Genomic DNA, 15,298 nt, shown 5'->3' with positions numbered 1-15,298 from the left:
TATATTAAACCAGCCGTACTCGTCCGCTTCGCTGGGCATTTAAAATTAACATTATTATTTATTGTCGTTATTATTAGGGAGTCCAACACTCATATAAATATGAACATATCCATAAAGTGCATGTATTTTCTACATGGATACCAAGTTTCAAGTCAATCTGATGTCATGGTTCAGTAGTTATAACGGAACATCCGTAAAAACCACTGTAGATTTATATATTAGTATAGATATAGATTATTATTTATTATCATTATTATTAGGGAGTCCAACACTCATATTAATATTAGCCTATTCATTAAGTACGTGTATTTTCTACATGGATACCAAGTTTCAATTCAATCTGATGCATGGTTCAGTACTTATAAGGGAACATCCGTAAAAATCACTGTAGATTTATATATTAGTATCTATACTAATGTAATATAACTAAACTATATAATGGATAGGCTAATATTTATATGAGTGTTGGACTTCCTACACCAGTTGCGGGCGTTAATGATGAGAATCGTTGTGGGGGTGAGAAATAATAATGTTAATTTTAAATGTCCAGCGAAGCGGACGGGTACAGCTAGTAGATTATAAATATATACACAAAATTTATAAATATTTTCAGTCTTCTAGCCTCTAGACACAGAAAGACGATATGTAAATAGCGTCTTACCAAAGAGAAATATTGTCCACTCGACGCGCTCATTCATGTCAGCTATAACCCAGTGAGGTTATAACCCAACCCACTTATAACCCAACCAACCATTTTATCCAAACGCCCAGAATGGGTGATAATGTGCGGTTGCTCGCGGACTCTACGCGACTTAGATGTTATTAAAATACTGTAAATTTACAAACCCGAAAAGTGATGAGCAAAAATGAAAAATATTAAAATGTTTTCCGACATTAATAATTCATCAGCCTGTTTATCTGCGAAGAACAGCGGGACGCAGCTTCTCAAAGTTGATTATAGTATTTCTCTGGTATTTACCGAGGTTTTAGCATTTCTTAGATATGATTACAAAAAAGTATTTTTGCGGAATAATTCTGGATTTAGGATTTCCTTTCTTCGTTATAATATTTTATATACAAGGTAATTTAATTTTTTTTAATTAAGAATTTAATATGTAAATAAACATTTTCACATTTTTATAACCCATTTTGTGTTGCTTATTTTTACATAGTTTACAGATATTGCTAAAGGATTTTTGAAAAAAAAAGGACTTTATAAAAAACTTTAAAAAATACAAAAATTAATTCTAAATTCACAACAAAGTGTTTTAAACGGTTTATAAAGAAGTTTAGCATCAATATAACAATAGCATTAGCAGATCTTGTAAGAAAACCTCAAAAAATGATTCTTTGGACAAAAAGTGAATAGTGAAAACCCCATTAAATTAATTGTTCTTTCTACAAAGTTATATAGCTTTAAAATATTCAATGCATAGTATATTTGGCCAGACAAAGATATTGCCCAGGTCTCTTTCGGACAAAATACAACGGCCTTCCTAAACATCGTGTAATAAAAATGAAACCCGCAAAATTATAATTTGCGTAATTACTGGTGGTAGGACCTCTTGTGAGTCCGCACGGGTAGGTACCACCACCCTGCCTATTTCTGCCGTGAAGCAGTAATGCGTTTCGGTTTGAAGGGTGGGGCAGCCGTTGTAACTATACTGAGACCTTAGAACTTATATCTCAAGGTGGGTGGCGCATTTACGTTGTAGATGTCTATGGGCTCCAGTAACCACTTAACACCAGGTGGGCTGTGAGCTCGTCCACTCATCTAAGCAATAAAAAAAAATACAAAAAAAAAAAACACACAAAACTAACACGATTGAACGCAACCACCAATTTCAAATTACACTCATAAAAATCCAATCACTTAGCGTTCGTCTCAACTAGACAACTTGCGCGACAAGTCGACAAAACCTTTCTTATTGATGAGGCCATAGCCATCTGTATCTAAATCGGAATAATGTTTCTAAATTCGTTCGGAAACTCAAATAATAATACTATTTACTGCCAAATTTTTGTTGGCGATAAGATATATTATTGAGATACACACATGCAATGTGGGTACATTTATCTTTCGTAAAGAATAAAATAAAGAGTAACGCCATCTGTCATCAAATAGCAGACACGAATAACAAATAAACTAGTAATATCGAGAACGTTCGAGAAGTATAACGCCATCTATTATCAAATATCAAAAACACATATTGAAACGACGTGTGTTTTCGATAATTATAGACTTGTCGTGTCGATTTAATAATCGGTTCTACTCGAAGCGAAACAGCGAGCGGATCATCTGAAGCGAAGCGGAAGAAGTGAATTGTGAAGTGCGCCTTAAGTGTTTCTAAGTGTTGAATAGAGTTTTAATTTGTACTTTGGTGAAAGTTTTGTTTATCCCCAGTCCCAGCGCGTAACACCATTTTTGTATTGTATATAATGTTTGTAATGTATTCAGAAAGACGCGTGCAACTTTGAGAAATGGTGCCCTTGCGTAAAATGAGCGAACCAAAAGCGAAATCGGAATCCTAATTATTTGTAATTAAACATTCATTATTCATAGCTGTGATTCTGTTTTATGTACACTTTGTGGTTAACCTATGTAGGTAGGCAGCGGCTTGGCTCTGCCCCTGGCATTGCTGAAGTCCATGGGCGACGGTAACCACTCACCATCAGGTGGGCCGTATGCCCGTCTGCCTACAAAGGCAATAAAAAAAAAAATGTTGTCTGTGCCTTCGATTCAGGGCTACTCAATAAAGGTAACCATCATTATCCTGAATTGATATGAACTCTTTAAGGTATCCATATCTCACACGTCTTTCAACTATTTTCTTCGAGTGTTCGCTATCCCCGATATAGGAAAGGACTTTGACCGACAGATGTCACTGCTGATTAGACCTTAGACTCGATTTTGTCGGCAATAAAACACCGCAATCTTACATCGGATCAGGGTTTTGAGAGGATTATTTACGGGTAGATCTCACGCCATAAGCAGTAGCCAGTTTCATTTTATGACGCTTAGCAATCATCAGCTGGCGAGTCGGACAGTAACAGTTAAGACCTTGAGCTTGTCTTTGCCCAAAAAAGGAGATGAGACTGCTTTTTTACTGGTGATAGGACGTCTTGTGAGTCCACATGGGTAGGTACCACCACCCTGCCTATTTCTGCCGTTAAGTAGTAATGCGTTTCGGTTTGAAGGGTGGGACAGCCGTTGTAACTATACTGAGATCTTAGAACTTATATCTCAAGGTAGTTGGCGGCCTTTACGTTGTAGATGCCTATGAGCTCCGGTAACCACTTAATATCAGATAGGCCGTTTGCTTCTAGTCCACCAATCTAAGCGATAAAAAAATTGTCTTATAAAAAATTCAGTTCTAATATACTGACAGTGAAAGCTTTCAAAGTTGTGAAGCTGTTATGTTGAAAAGACGCGTGTTAGGTCACCGCTTCTCACGAGTTAACCTACATTCGTGCGCAAACATGCATCCCAAACGATACACTTTAGTGATGAGAAAATACAGTGTAGTAGTGTGTTTAATGTGAAATATACAGTTACGAGCTCATAAAGGAATAGATAGACACTTAGCTCACTATAGCTCAGAATAGTTCACCGAAATACTAACTAAAAATTTAATTATTACAACAACCAAAATCAACTTCACCGGTGGTAGGACCACTTGTGAGACCGCAAGGGTAGGCACCACCGCCCTGCCTATTTCTGCCGTGAAGCAGTAATGCGTTTCGGTTTGAAGGGTGGGGCAGCCGTTGTAACTATACTGAGACCTTAGAACTTATATCTCAACGTGGGTGGCGCATTTACGTTGTAGATGTCTATGGGCTCCAGTAACCACTTAATACCAGGTGGGCTGTGAGCTCGTCCACCAATCTAAGCAATAAAAAAAAAACTAACTAAAACTCAATTCAATTATTACAACAACCAAAATCAACTTCACTATTAAAATTCCTTTCTTCTTTCGTTATCCGTTATTCCTATTCGACGAGAGATGGCGTTACTCGTACCTGCATAATTATCATACTTATCGGTGCAACACTATTAATTAAAATTAGTTAAAGCTAACTGTTTTGTTAATGTTAACTATTAGAACAAACTATGTAAGTAATTCTGAATAGCGCTATTCAATTTTTTTTAAGGGATTTTATGACCTGGTAACTGAGACCTTGAAGTCATGTCTTATTTTAATTTATATTCATATTTTTATGAAAAATGATATTTTGGAGTGAAATGATATGAGGACGGCTAATTTGAGACATTAATCAACTGGGATGAAATGAAATGAAATGAAATGGGATGAAATATAATCTCAGTAAAATGGTGGTCATTTACTAAGATTTTTTCAGTGGACTTTTTGGAGGATCTCGAGAAGTTACGTCCAGCGGCTTTGTTTCATTTTCCCACATTTGTGCACTTGGTGTTAAGTGGTTACTGGAGCCCATGGACATCTACAACGTAAATGCGCCACCCACCTTGAGATATAAGTTTTAAGATCTCAGTATAGTTACAACGGCTGCCCCACCCTTCAAACCGAAACGCATTACTGCTTCACGGCAGAAATAGGTAGGGCGGTGGTACCTACCCGCGCGGACTCACAAGAGGTCCTACCACCATTTGTAGCTGAAGATTTTCCATCAAGCTGTGATTGCTCGGTATACTGACATTCGACACGAATATTCGAAACACGTATACGTCCAAGGTTATCCAGGAAAACTTATCAGCGCATCCAGAATTCTGTTAAATAATCATCTATACTAATATTATAAAGAGGAAAGATTTGTTTGTTTGTTTGTTTCGAATAGGCTCCGAAACTACTGGACCGATTTTAAAAATTCTTTTTCCATTAGAAGCCGACATTGTCCCTGATGAACATAGGCTACTTTTTTTTTATTTTTTTTTATTTTTATTTTTTTGGTTCCATGTGTATTTTAATGTTTCCGAAGCGAAGCGAGGGCGGGTCGCTAGTAAATAATAAATATATAATTAGGAGCAAATCACGCACGGTCATCCGGCCTCAATTTTGGGATGGGTACCCGAGACTGACAAACATACTCATATACGTCTAAATATGACTACATACAAGATAAGAAACGCCCAAACAAATAGCAAACAAGCCTGTTCATCACACAATGTTAGCCCGATGTAGGAATCGAATCCACAACCAACGTCGTAACAGTCAGAGGCGCTAACTATTACACCACCGAGTCCGTAATCTTCTATGACATCTATGACAGCCACGATTAACGACATATTATGACATCATGGACTGCGATTATAATTTACCATGACGAAACAAAATATAGTTCATGTAAAGCTTTCCTTCTTTGAGAACGGTTAGCGGGTAGATAACTCAATTGTTGAGTTAAGCTCGCCATTTTTTATATCTTATCGCAATTAATGTATTATATTAACAGTGTGTACAAATAAAGAATAAATAATAATAGTTCTAAAATTAATTAGAATTTTAAAAGTATTCGATTTACCAACCAACCGTCCCAACTTTTTTTTTTCGCTTAGGCTTAGGTGGGCGGACGGGCTCACAGCTCACCTGGTGTTAAGTGGTTACTGGAGCCCATAGACATCTACGACATAAATGCGTCACCCACCTTGAGATATAAGTTCTAAAGTCTCAAGTATAGTTACAACGACTGCTCCACCCTTCAAACCGAAACGCATTACTGCTTCACGGCAGAAATAGGCAGGGTGGTGGTACCTACCCACGCGGACTCACAAGAGGTCCTACCACCAGTAAACCTTCAAACCATATGACATCGGAGTGCGTGACAATGAATCTATCTTCTATCTTTCGGCGCAAACACGTCCACTGCTAGACCTAGGTCTCCTCTTAGCCTTGCCACAATGACCGGTCTTGCGTTGCCTGCAACCAGCGAATTTTCGCGCCCTTCAAAAGGTCGTTGGTCCGCCTTTTGGGAGGTACGTCACGTCCTCCGGTACGCGGTCGCTACTCAAGAACTTATCGGGCCTAGCAGCCATTCGTTCTACAAGTGATGTACCCTTACCCACTGCTAAGGTCAGTGACTCAAGGCCACTTAAAGAACAATGGAGAGGGCTATACTCGGAATTCCCATGCGAAATCAAATTTGGGAATGTGGAGATTTGCGGGAAAACCGTGGTAGCCGACATAACCAAAAGGATTGCGAAGTTGAGCGTGGGAAATGATTAGGCCGGATAATTGCCAATTGACAATTGCAACACGCTGGTATTATACTTAAAAGATACTTTTGTTCACTCTTCGGTGAAGTCTTTGGTCGTCCTTATCAACGTCTACCCGAAAATGTGGGAGAGGACACCGCATCTCTCAAATCGATCGATATATTGCAGTAAGACATAATCGAGTAATGGTTTTAATTTGATTAATGTCATAATTAATAACTTATAACTAAACTAGCTTTTGCCCGCGACTCCGTCCGCGTGGAATAGTTACTTTGGCATAACGCTAAATTTTACCCCCCACTTCATTTACGTAGAAAGTGAAAATATTTTTGAATTATAGAATGTTAAGGAGCTATTTAAACCCCTATTTTGAAACATTCTTTATTGGTTCTACACTTGTAACGGTCTTATCGTGATGTTATATAGCCTATAGCCTTCCTCAATAAACGGGTTATCTAACACTGAAAGAATTTTTCAAATCGGACCAGTAGTTCCTGAGATTAGCGCGTTCAAACAAACAAACAAACAAACTCTTCAGCTTTATAATATTAGTATAGATTAAAACGCTTACTTATTATTACGTATTACTTTTTAAATACTTTTGTTTGCTTTGAATGGCGGTTTATTGTTTGAAATTTAAATATTCCGAGACTAGCCCTCGTTCGCGGTATGGAGGGTCGGTAAGTGCTTTTTTCTGAAAAGGTTGAGTGAGCGCTCTCCGCCGAGTCGACCGAGTGCTCCGTACTCATCCGCCCCCTGACCCCGACATAGATTACGATGCTCTACGACGCTGTTAAATTTAAGTCATTCATTTGTCGAGTGAAACACTTTTATCTTTATGTATATACTAGCTGTACCCGTCCGCTTCGCTGGGCATTTAATTTCTCATTATTATTTCTCACCCCCACAAAGATTCTCATCATTAACGCCCCCGCAACTGGTGTAGGGAGTCCAACACTCATATAAATACTAGCCTATCCATTAAGTACATGTATTTTCTACATGGATACCAAGTTTCAAGTCAATCGGATGCACGGTTCAGTAGTTATAACGGACCATCCGTAAAAACCACTATAGATTTATATATTAGTATAGAAGTCTAGATATAGATTTATTCTGTGCGTGTGTTTGTCACTTATTATACTAAACGGCTGGACCGATTTTAATGAAATTTTCTGTGTACCTTCAGGTGGATTCGAGAATGGTTTAGATTTACAAATCAGCAAGGCAGATGGCGCTTCAGTCGGTATCTAGGTTGTTTATCTTTCCTAGGAATAATTTACATGACAACGTTTGCCGGGCCAGCTAGTTTTAATATGAATTCAATGGGGGACCGGAGCCCTGAGTGTTTTTGAAAGCTGTAACGTGAGCCGTGCTGTCTCACTACCCTCACCATAAGGCCTCCCCTCGACTAGTTTATGGCCTACCCGTTGTTAAGTAGTTACAAGAGTGCGTAAGCCTCACAAGGCAATACATCAAAAATCAAACCCGCAAAATTAGAATTTGCGTAGTACTGATGGTAGGACCTCTTGTGAGTCCGCGCAGGTAGATACCACAACCCTGCCTATTTCTGCCGTGAAGCAGTAATGCGTTTCGGTTTGAAAGGCAGGGAAGTTGTTGAAACTATACTGAGACCTTAGAACTCATATCTCAAGGTAGGTGGCGACATTTACGTTGTAGATGTCTACGGGCTCCGGTAACCACTTGGTGTTATGTTGGGCTGTGATCTCGTCCACCAACCTAGCAAAAAAAATTAAAAAAAACAAAGCTAATTTGACTGACCAATTTGAGTGATGAAATTGATTGAGTGTGGTATGGTTATCAGTATGCTTGCAAATTTTTTAACTTTCTCGATAGCGTAAAAGTTAACTTTGTCTATGTTTGCCGCTAGGGGCGCTGTTCCAACTGCGTAGAAATTTTAGTTAACTTTTACGCTATCGAGAACGTTAAAAAACTCGCACTAAGCACACTAAAGAGTATTGTGTGGTAAATACCAGAGCAATAATACAGTTCATGTCGTTAGGTCTTTAATGGACGATCTTCGCAATAATGGAGTGTGACCCAGTAACTAAATTCAACACAATACGACTTTCTTAAATTGTTTCTTTGTAAATCAAATAGTGTAAAAATCCCAATCGTTTTGGGATTATTTTTTGGAACGAAGTTCCTTATCGCGCGTTGTGAAAGGGGGCTAGACGGAAAAAATTCTTACGAAAAGTTGTCACGACACTTTTTAGATCCGTCATTATGACCAATCAACGTGTAGGCGCTTATCGCGTGACATTGCTCGTATCCGATTGGTCCGCGTAATGAGTACAGTTTCTCGAGATAGCGTTTCAACAATAGTAATTTAGTTCATAGTATTGTTTTTTTCTTCTTCATAATGCCGTAATTTATTATTAAGACTTAAAAAAAAAATTACAATTACTACTTAATCGAAAGGAACTTCGTTCCATCCGGGTGTCCCTTGACACCTCTGAAGTTTTTTATTTTTTTATTAGGTTCACACAACTGGATGGAATCTGCACACATAAACATTGAAGTTATTTACATAAAATAATACATTATAGAATTCACCCTTTTGGGTGTGAACACATCTTGCTTAAGAGCGTTTGTGCTTAAGATAAAAATATCGTTAACTAATATTAAATTAAGACAAAGATAACAAAAAACTGCATATACAAACTTATAAAAAAACAAAAAAATTGAAATAGGGAAATTAATGTTCTATAGAGATCAAAATAAATGTGGTTGGTCTACAGCAATTATTACAATTTTTATCATTATCTTTTTATCATAACTGTAAGTAGTCGAGAGAAAGATCTGCCTATCTTTCTATCTTCGGTGGTGTAAGTAGATCTCAATAGATACGTGCCCTTGACATATATCAATGTAACGACGCTACAAAGATCAAGGAAGATCGGATGTACGTGTTCTCAGAGACGGAAAGTGAACTTTATCGTGTTGTCATAGGGCAGGGTTTTCTCCGGCGCAATACTAATATATAGTACCTTAGGTTTTGATTGAAAGAATTAAAGACGTTCCCAGCGTCCGTGGCCAACCGATATGGCTATTCGACTTGTTTGTTTTACTTGACGCGCCCCGTGGTTTCACTCGCGTTTAATTAGTAATTCAGAAAGAATGAAACCTATTCTAATTTTCCCGGGATAACAAGTTGCTTGTCTCATTCTCTGTTCTATATACTACCAGTCGATTTGTTGATCGGTTGATACGTAAAACACGAATGAGCGAACACAATGTCGCATTTACCATGAATACATATACGCGACGTTGTCCGGGTCATGTCTTTTAGGACTAAACAAAATGGTCCCGTGTTTTAATCCGGGTATAAAATATCTTTGTGCGGAATGTCATTCGAATCCATTATGCCATTTTTGCGTCATTGAAGAACAATCATCCAAACACAAAAAATATTCATATTTATAATATTAGATGTATGAAGGATTACTGGTGGCCTGAACGCCTTTCCAGTTTCACCAGGACAGGTGGGCGAGCAAGGGACCGGCCAAGAGGGGTGGGATTCACTAACAGCTTCCAGCTTCCCGAGTGCCTCCGAAGGAGACCTAACAACCCAAGAGCAGCTGCTTCGCGAATGAATCAACTAGCGGATCGGAATCGCGACCCGCTGAGAAGATCCGGCGCGAAACTCAACGAGCTATCTTAGACCTTGGCAGGAAGGACGGGCGAACTCAATGACTCTGCCAGCAGGGAATGGCTTGCTGACATTTGGGCGAGGGTACCAGGAAGAGCCTAACAGCACACGGGCAGCTGTTTCGTGAATACATCTACTACTGGATCGGAACAGCGACAAGAAAGTCAGCGGAATGTGGCTATGTGCTAAGGTTCAAGATGAACTCTTCACTAATATGTTTTTATTAGCTTCAGACGTATGTATGTATGTTTGTAACGGAATTTTTGAACATGATTTTGACCCCCTTCAAAACGTCGGATTAACTCGAATTTTGGTATGCTTATTAAGGATTGATGACAATTCAATATTTAAAAAAATATATATTGAAAAAATTTTAATTCAAGTAAAAAATGAAAAATAAATAATAGTTTAAAAAAACTAACAAATTTGCTTTTATAGGAAATTAACTAAAAAGTGGAAAATAAATTTTATCTTAATTTTATTAAAATAGTTAAATAGTGGGGTGCATGGTATCAGTAGTTATAAATATTTTATGAACAGATGTGAGTAGAAGGGTTATTTTGATAATATTCTGAAAAGCTCCTCACGCTTTTTTACAATAAAATCATTTTTTCATACACTATTTTGAATTAAAATTTATTAAAATTTATTTTCTAGTTTTTAGTTGGATTTTCTATAAAAGCGTATTTCGTTAGTTTTTTTAAAAATATTCTTTATTTTCCATTACTACTAGAGTATTTTTTATTACGCGTTGTTATTTCAAGTTCATGTTAGTCATACGTAGTGTTAGTGATTTGTTTACCATCAATAGGTACTGTTACGCGCTGGGGTTTGGGATAAATAAAACTTAAACCGAATTACAAATTAAAACTCTATTTAACATTTAGAATGCAATTCGCACTTCACTTCTTCCGCTTCGCTTCAGGTGATCCGTTCGCTGTTTCGCTTTGAGTAGAACCGATTATTAACTACCTTCATGTCATCTCTGCAACGCTTATATAATTGACACGATACGTCTACAATTATCGAGAACATTCCCGATAGGACGAGCCATTTCGATCCGCTAGTTGATAATAGATGGCGTTACACTTCCCGAGCGTTCTCGATGTTACTAGTTCTTTTGATATCCGTTTCTGCTATTTGATGACAGACAGCGTTAGTTTTATTGGCGTAACAATACCTAGGATTTTAAACCTGGCACTTCGCTTGATGCTGGAGAGGCAGTGCCCTACCCCAGAAAGTGAGATGAGGGTAAGTAGAGTAGAAAAGTAGAAAAAGAGTAAGCCTCTGGTCACACTGATTAAGTCAAAAGTAGGTGGTGGTAGGACCTCTTGTGAGTCCGGGCGGGTAGGTACCACCGCCCTGCCTATTTCTGCCGTGAAGCAGTAACGCGTTTCGGTTTGAAGGGTGGAGCAGCCGTTGTAACTATACTGAGATCTTAGAACTTATATCTCAAGGTGGGTGGCGCATTTACGTTGTAGATGTCCATGGGCTCCAGTAACCACTTAACACGAGGTGGGCTGTGAGCTCGTCCACCCATCTAAGCAATAAAAAAAAAGGTATGCTAATAATGGGCACTCCCTAATTCTAAATCCATTCCCCAAATACAATCAAAGCTAATTATCGACCGAAGCTTAGCGCTTAATCAATCGAACTTCGTTAATCTTCCAATTAATACCGACAAAGAAGAATATCATTGTTCCAAAAACTATCAGAATTTCGGAGAGAAATACAACAATGGATTGAGTATTTTCTTTTAAGGATCGATTCCATTAGCTTTTTTTTTTTATTGCTTATATGTGAGGACGAGCTCACAGCCCACCTGGTGTTAAGTGGTTACTGGAGCCCATAGACATCTAGAACGTAAATGCGCCACACACCTTGAGATATAGTTCTGAGGTCTCAGTATAGTCACAACGGCTGCCCCAACCTTCAAACCGAAACGCATTACTGCTTCACGGCAGAAATAGGCGGGGCGGTGGTACCTACCCGTGCAGACTCACAAGAGGTCCTACCACCAGTAAAATGCAGTATGCTTATTTACAACTGTCATAAAGATCATTTCTTTTACATAATAGTACGATAATTAATTTAGGAGAAAGTGATATTTTTCAAAATATTTTTATATATTTCAAAAAAGGAGGAGGTTCTCAGTTCGACTGTATGTTTTTTTTTAAATGTTGTTACCTCATAACTTTTGACTGGGTGAATCGATTTTGATGATTCTTTTTTTTATTAGAAAGCTGACGCTTCCCGTGTGGTCCCATTTCAAGAACCGAGAGAAAACCATGTAAGTCTTAAATTTGCATTAAGTACGTGCGCGACAAATAGATGAATAACTCAATAACTCAATATCACGCCAACCGATTTCAATGATTGTTGTTTTTAGTGTATATTAATTTGTTTTGGAATATCTTTTTTTTTTCTATTTGAAGTCGGTTTTTGTTGAAACATGTCTATTTACAATTATTTAGCCGCTCTTACAACCTTCGATCAATAATAGTATAGATTAAGGATCAGAAACAAAAATAAGACGCTCCAGTGGCCACGTTTGCAGACACGAAAACATCTTCATTTCTTAGAAAAAAGTTTAATAATGTTAACGACTTCAGTTTATTATAAACCTTAATGCTTAAACATAAAGTTTAATTACCATTGCAAAATATATTTATTTAGGTCCTTTCGTCAGAGAAAGAATATTATGGAATAAATTTAAAATGTCACTGGAACATAAAAAGTCATCAGTACAAAAATCATAAAATAAAAAGTCATCAGTACAAAAGTAGTATTATTGATCGAAGCTTACAACACTTAATTTTAACTTAAATATTATTTTTGGATATTGTCAATAAAGAAACACAACAGTAATTACACGAAATGAACCTTGAAGGGTCAGTAATTAAGGTCGAATTTCGGTTATCGGACGCACAGTAGTTTGATTATTATCACTCACCCGGCTTAATGCATGACATCCCGCAGGCTCCGTCGCAGAGACATTTCTTCTTTTTACTCTTGCAGTCTTCGTCCGACGAACATTTCCGGAGACATTTCTGACCCTGAATGAAGCAGAGTGTGTAAGCAATCGGCAGTGGCAAAGGATATTGGGAGCGTTCACGGTAAAGACCTTTCGGCGGTGAAGCAGCAAAAACGAGATTTCTGAATTATACGTCCGATAATTTTGAAATAAGGCACACACTCCTTTTGCTATGTGGGCGTTCGCCGAGAGAGGATCTTATGCAAACATCACCCAGAATTATTTTCATCTACCGTCGTGTACCTACATAGTAGCATCGCACACGCATAGCAACGGTTGCCATGGTAACCGTTGCTATAGAACTGGCACTTTATGGACCAGATAGCGACACAAATAACTCATTGTGTCGGAAAAAAATGCTATATGTACAAGATACGTCGAAATTAGAATTAATTTTTTTGTTATTTGATCAATGATTAATATCAGACCAAACTTTTGTTTGATTGTGTTAATTCAATTAATCTTCCTTACGTAAACTGTAATATTTAATCTGTGTGCTAAGTGCGAGTTTTTTAACGTTCTCGATAGCGTTAAAGTTAACTCAAGTTTGTATGCAATTGGAACAGCGCCTCTAGCGGCAAACGCAGGCAAACGTTCCAATTTCAAACAAAATTGAGTTAACGTTTACGCTATCGAGAACGTTAAGAAGTTCTCGATAAGCACAGTGACCGTAAACATTTACCAGTAGGGTGGCTTGTTCCTCGTCTCTGGGGCACTGGGCTGACGGCGAATTCCTCGGGTTCTTGTATATTCGACCATCATCATCGACCTCGGAGCGGCTCTGCTGGGTCGTGTCGTCATCGTCGTCATCGTCGTCCGCAGCCGTTGGACTGGGCAGAGCCGACACTGAGAAAAAACCACTCATTATTGACAGCTTGGGAGTATCCAATTTTTTTGGTCTGCATTGCTTCAGTGAATGCATCATAACTTTACGCATATATAGAAAATAGAGAGATACGATGGTCGTTAATTACCACGAATGTAATTTACATTCAGTGATAACAAGCCAACTTCTTCTTCTGCGTCGCTTTCTTCATTGCTGAAGGTCGTGTCCCTGAAACTGGACCGTGGCCTGTCTCGTGAGCTGTTTCCATCTCGTTCGGTCCTCAGCTTCTCGAATGGCGGTTGCGACTGGCAACCCAGTTAGAGCGGTTATTTGATCACACCAACGGCTAAGTGATCGGCCGCGGGGTCTCTTACCGTCTACTTTGCCCGTCACAATCACTGTCCAAGTTATCTGACTGTCGGCGGGCAATATGACCGAAGTAGCTGAGGAGCTTCTGGTAACAGATTGTTGAGAGCCTGACTCGGACGCGAAGCTGGTCCAAGATAGATTTATTTGTCCTCGTGGCCGTCCACGGAATTCGGACAAGCCATATCGAGGGGTAAAAGGCTATTTTTTTTATTGCTTATATGAACCCTAAGAAAAACGCCTGAAAATTTGTGATGGAATTGGAAAGCGTCCCGATTCTCCCCCAACCTACTGCGCTTACTTTGCTGATTTCGTGGTGGACAATGTTTATTAATAAACGATAAGAAGAAAGGTATTTCATTTTAAATTGCTTCTTTAATTAAAGTGATGTCGTAGACGCAGCATGTTTTTTTTTATTGCTTAGATAAGTGGACGAGCTCACAGCCCACCTGGTGCTAAGTGGTTATTGGAGCCCATAGACATCTACGACGTAAATGCGCCACCCACCTTGAGATATAAGTTCTAAGGTCTCAGTATAGTTACAACGGCTGCCCCGCCCTTCAAACCGAAATGCATTGCTGCTTGACGGCAGAAATAGACAGGGTAGTGGTACCTACCCGCGCGTACTCACAAGAGGTCCTACCACCAGTCCATCACCAATCTAATACTATTATTTCGATAATACATGTTCGTATAAAGTTTTGTTTGGTTTTTATTTACTTATTTTTAATGAATTACATGTTTGTTTCGTGTTCCTAATTTTCCAAATAAATAAATCTCTATATATAAAAGAAAGTCGTGTTAGTTACACTATTTCTAACTCAAGAACGGCTGAATTGATTTGGCTGAAAATTGGTGGGTAGGTAGCTTAAAACCAGGAGAAGGACATAGGATTTTATCACGTTCCCGTGGGACGTGACATAAAACGTGGTATAACAAAACGCAACTGACAGCTACACGTAAAGTAGTCTATGGTTAATTATAGTAGAATTTTGAAGTTGACCGGTTGATGTATTTGTTTCGAATATCTATTAGCTTATTGTGCCGAGATAATCGTTAAAGCCATGCCGCGTCCAACACGGTCAAATATTTCCCGACGAAGCCGTAATGCAACTAGGATTCGAAACATTGCGAGAGAAAGGACTGAAGAAGAACAAGAAATAAAAATATAATAATAATAATAATAATAACAACTAAAATACATGGCCAATA

General features: G+C 38.4%; 1 protein-coding gene across 2 annotated transcripts in view; it reads right to left on the bottom strand.

Moving 5' to 3' along the window:
• LOC101741571 (protein lev-9) overlaps positions 1-15,298 on the bottom strand; it is a 137,150-nt gene that overhangs the window by 78,580 nt on the left and 43,272 nt on the right. For both annotated transcript variants that reach the window (XM_062674447.1, XM_012690250.4), the window contains exons 2-3: positions 13,577-13,740; positions 12,814-12,916 (exon numbers count right to left, since the gene is read on the bottom strand). In XM_062674447.1, the coding sequence (XP_062530431.1) occupies positions 12,814-12,916; positions 13,577-13,740 (267 nt within the window). The remainder of the gene's footprint in view (positions 1-12,813; positions 12,917-13,576; positions 13,741-15,298) is intronic.

The sequence above is a fragment of the Bombyx mori genome, chromosome 20, assembly GCF_030269925.1.
Source record: "Bombyx mori chromosome 20, ASM3026992v2".
NCBI lineage: Eukaryota > Metazoa > Arthropoda > Insecta > Lepidoptera > Bombycidae > Bombyx > Bombyx mori.
Note: the sequence above shows the minus strand (reverse complement) of the source record. Positions and strands in the feature narration are given on the sequence as shown.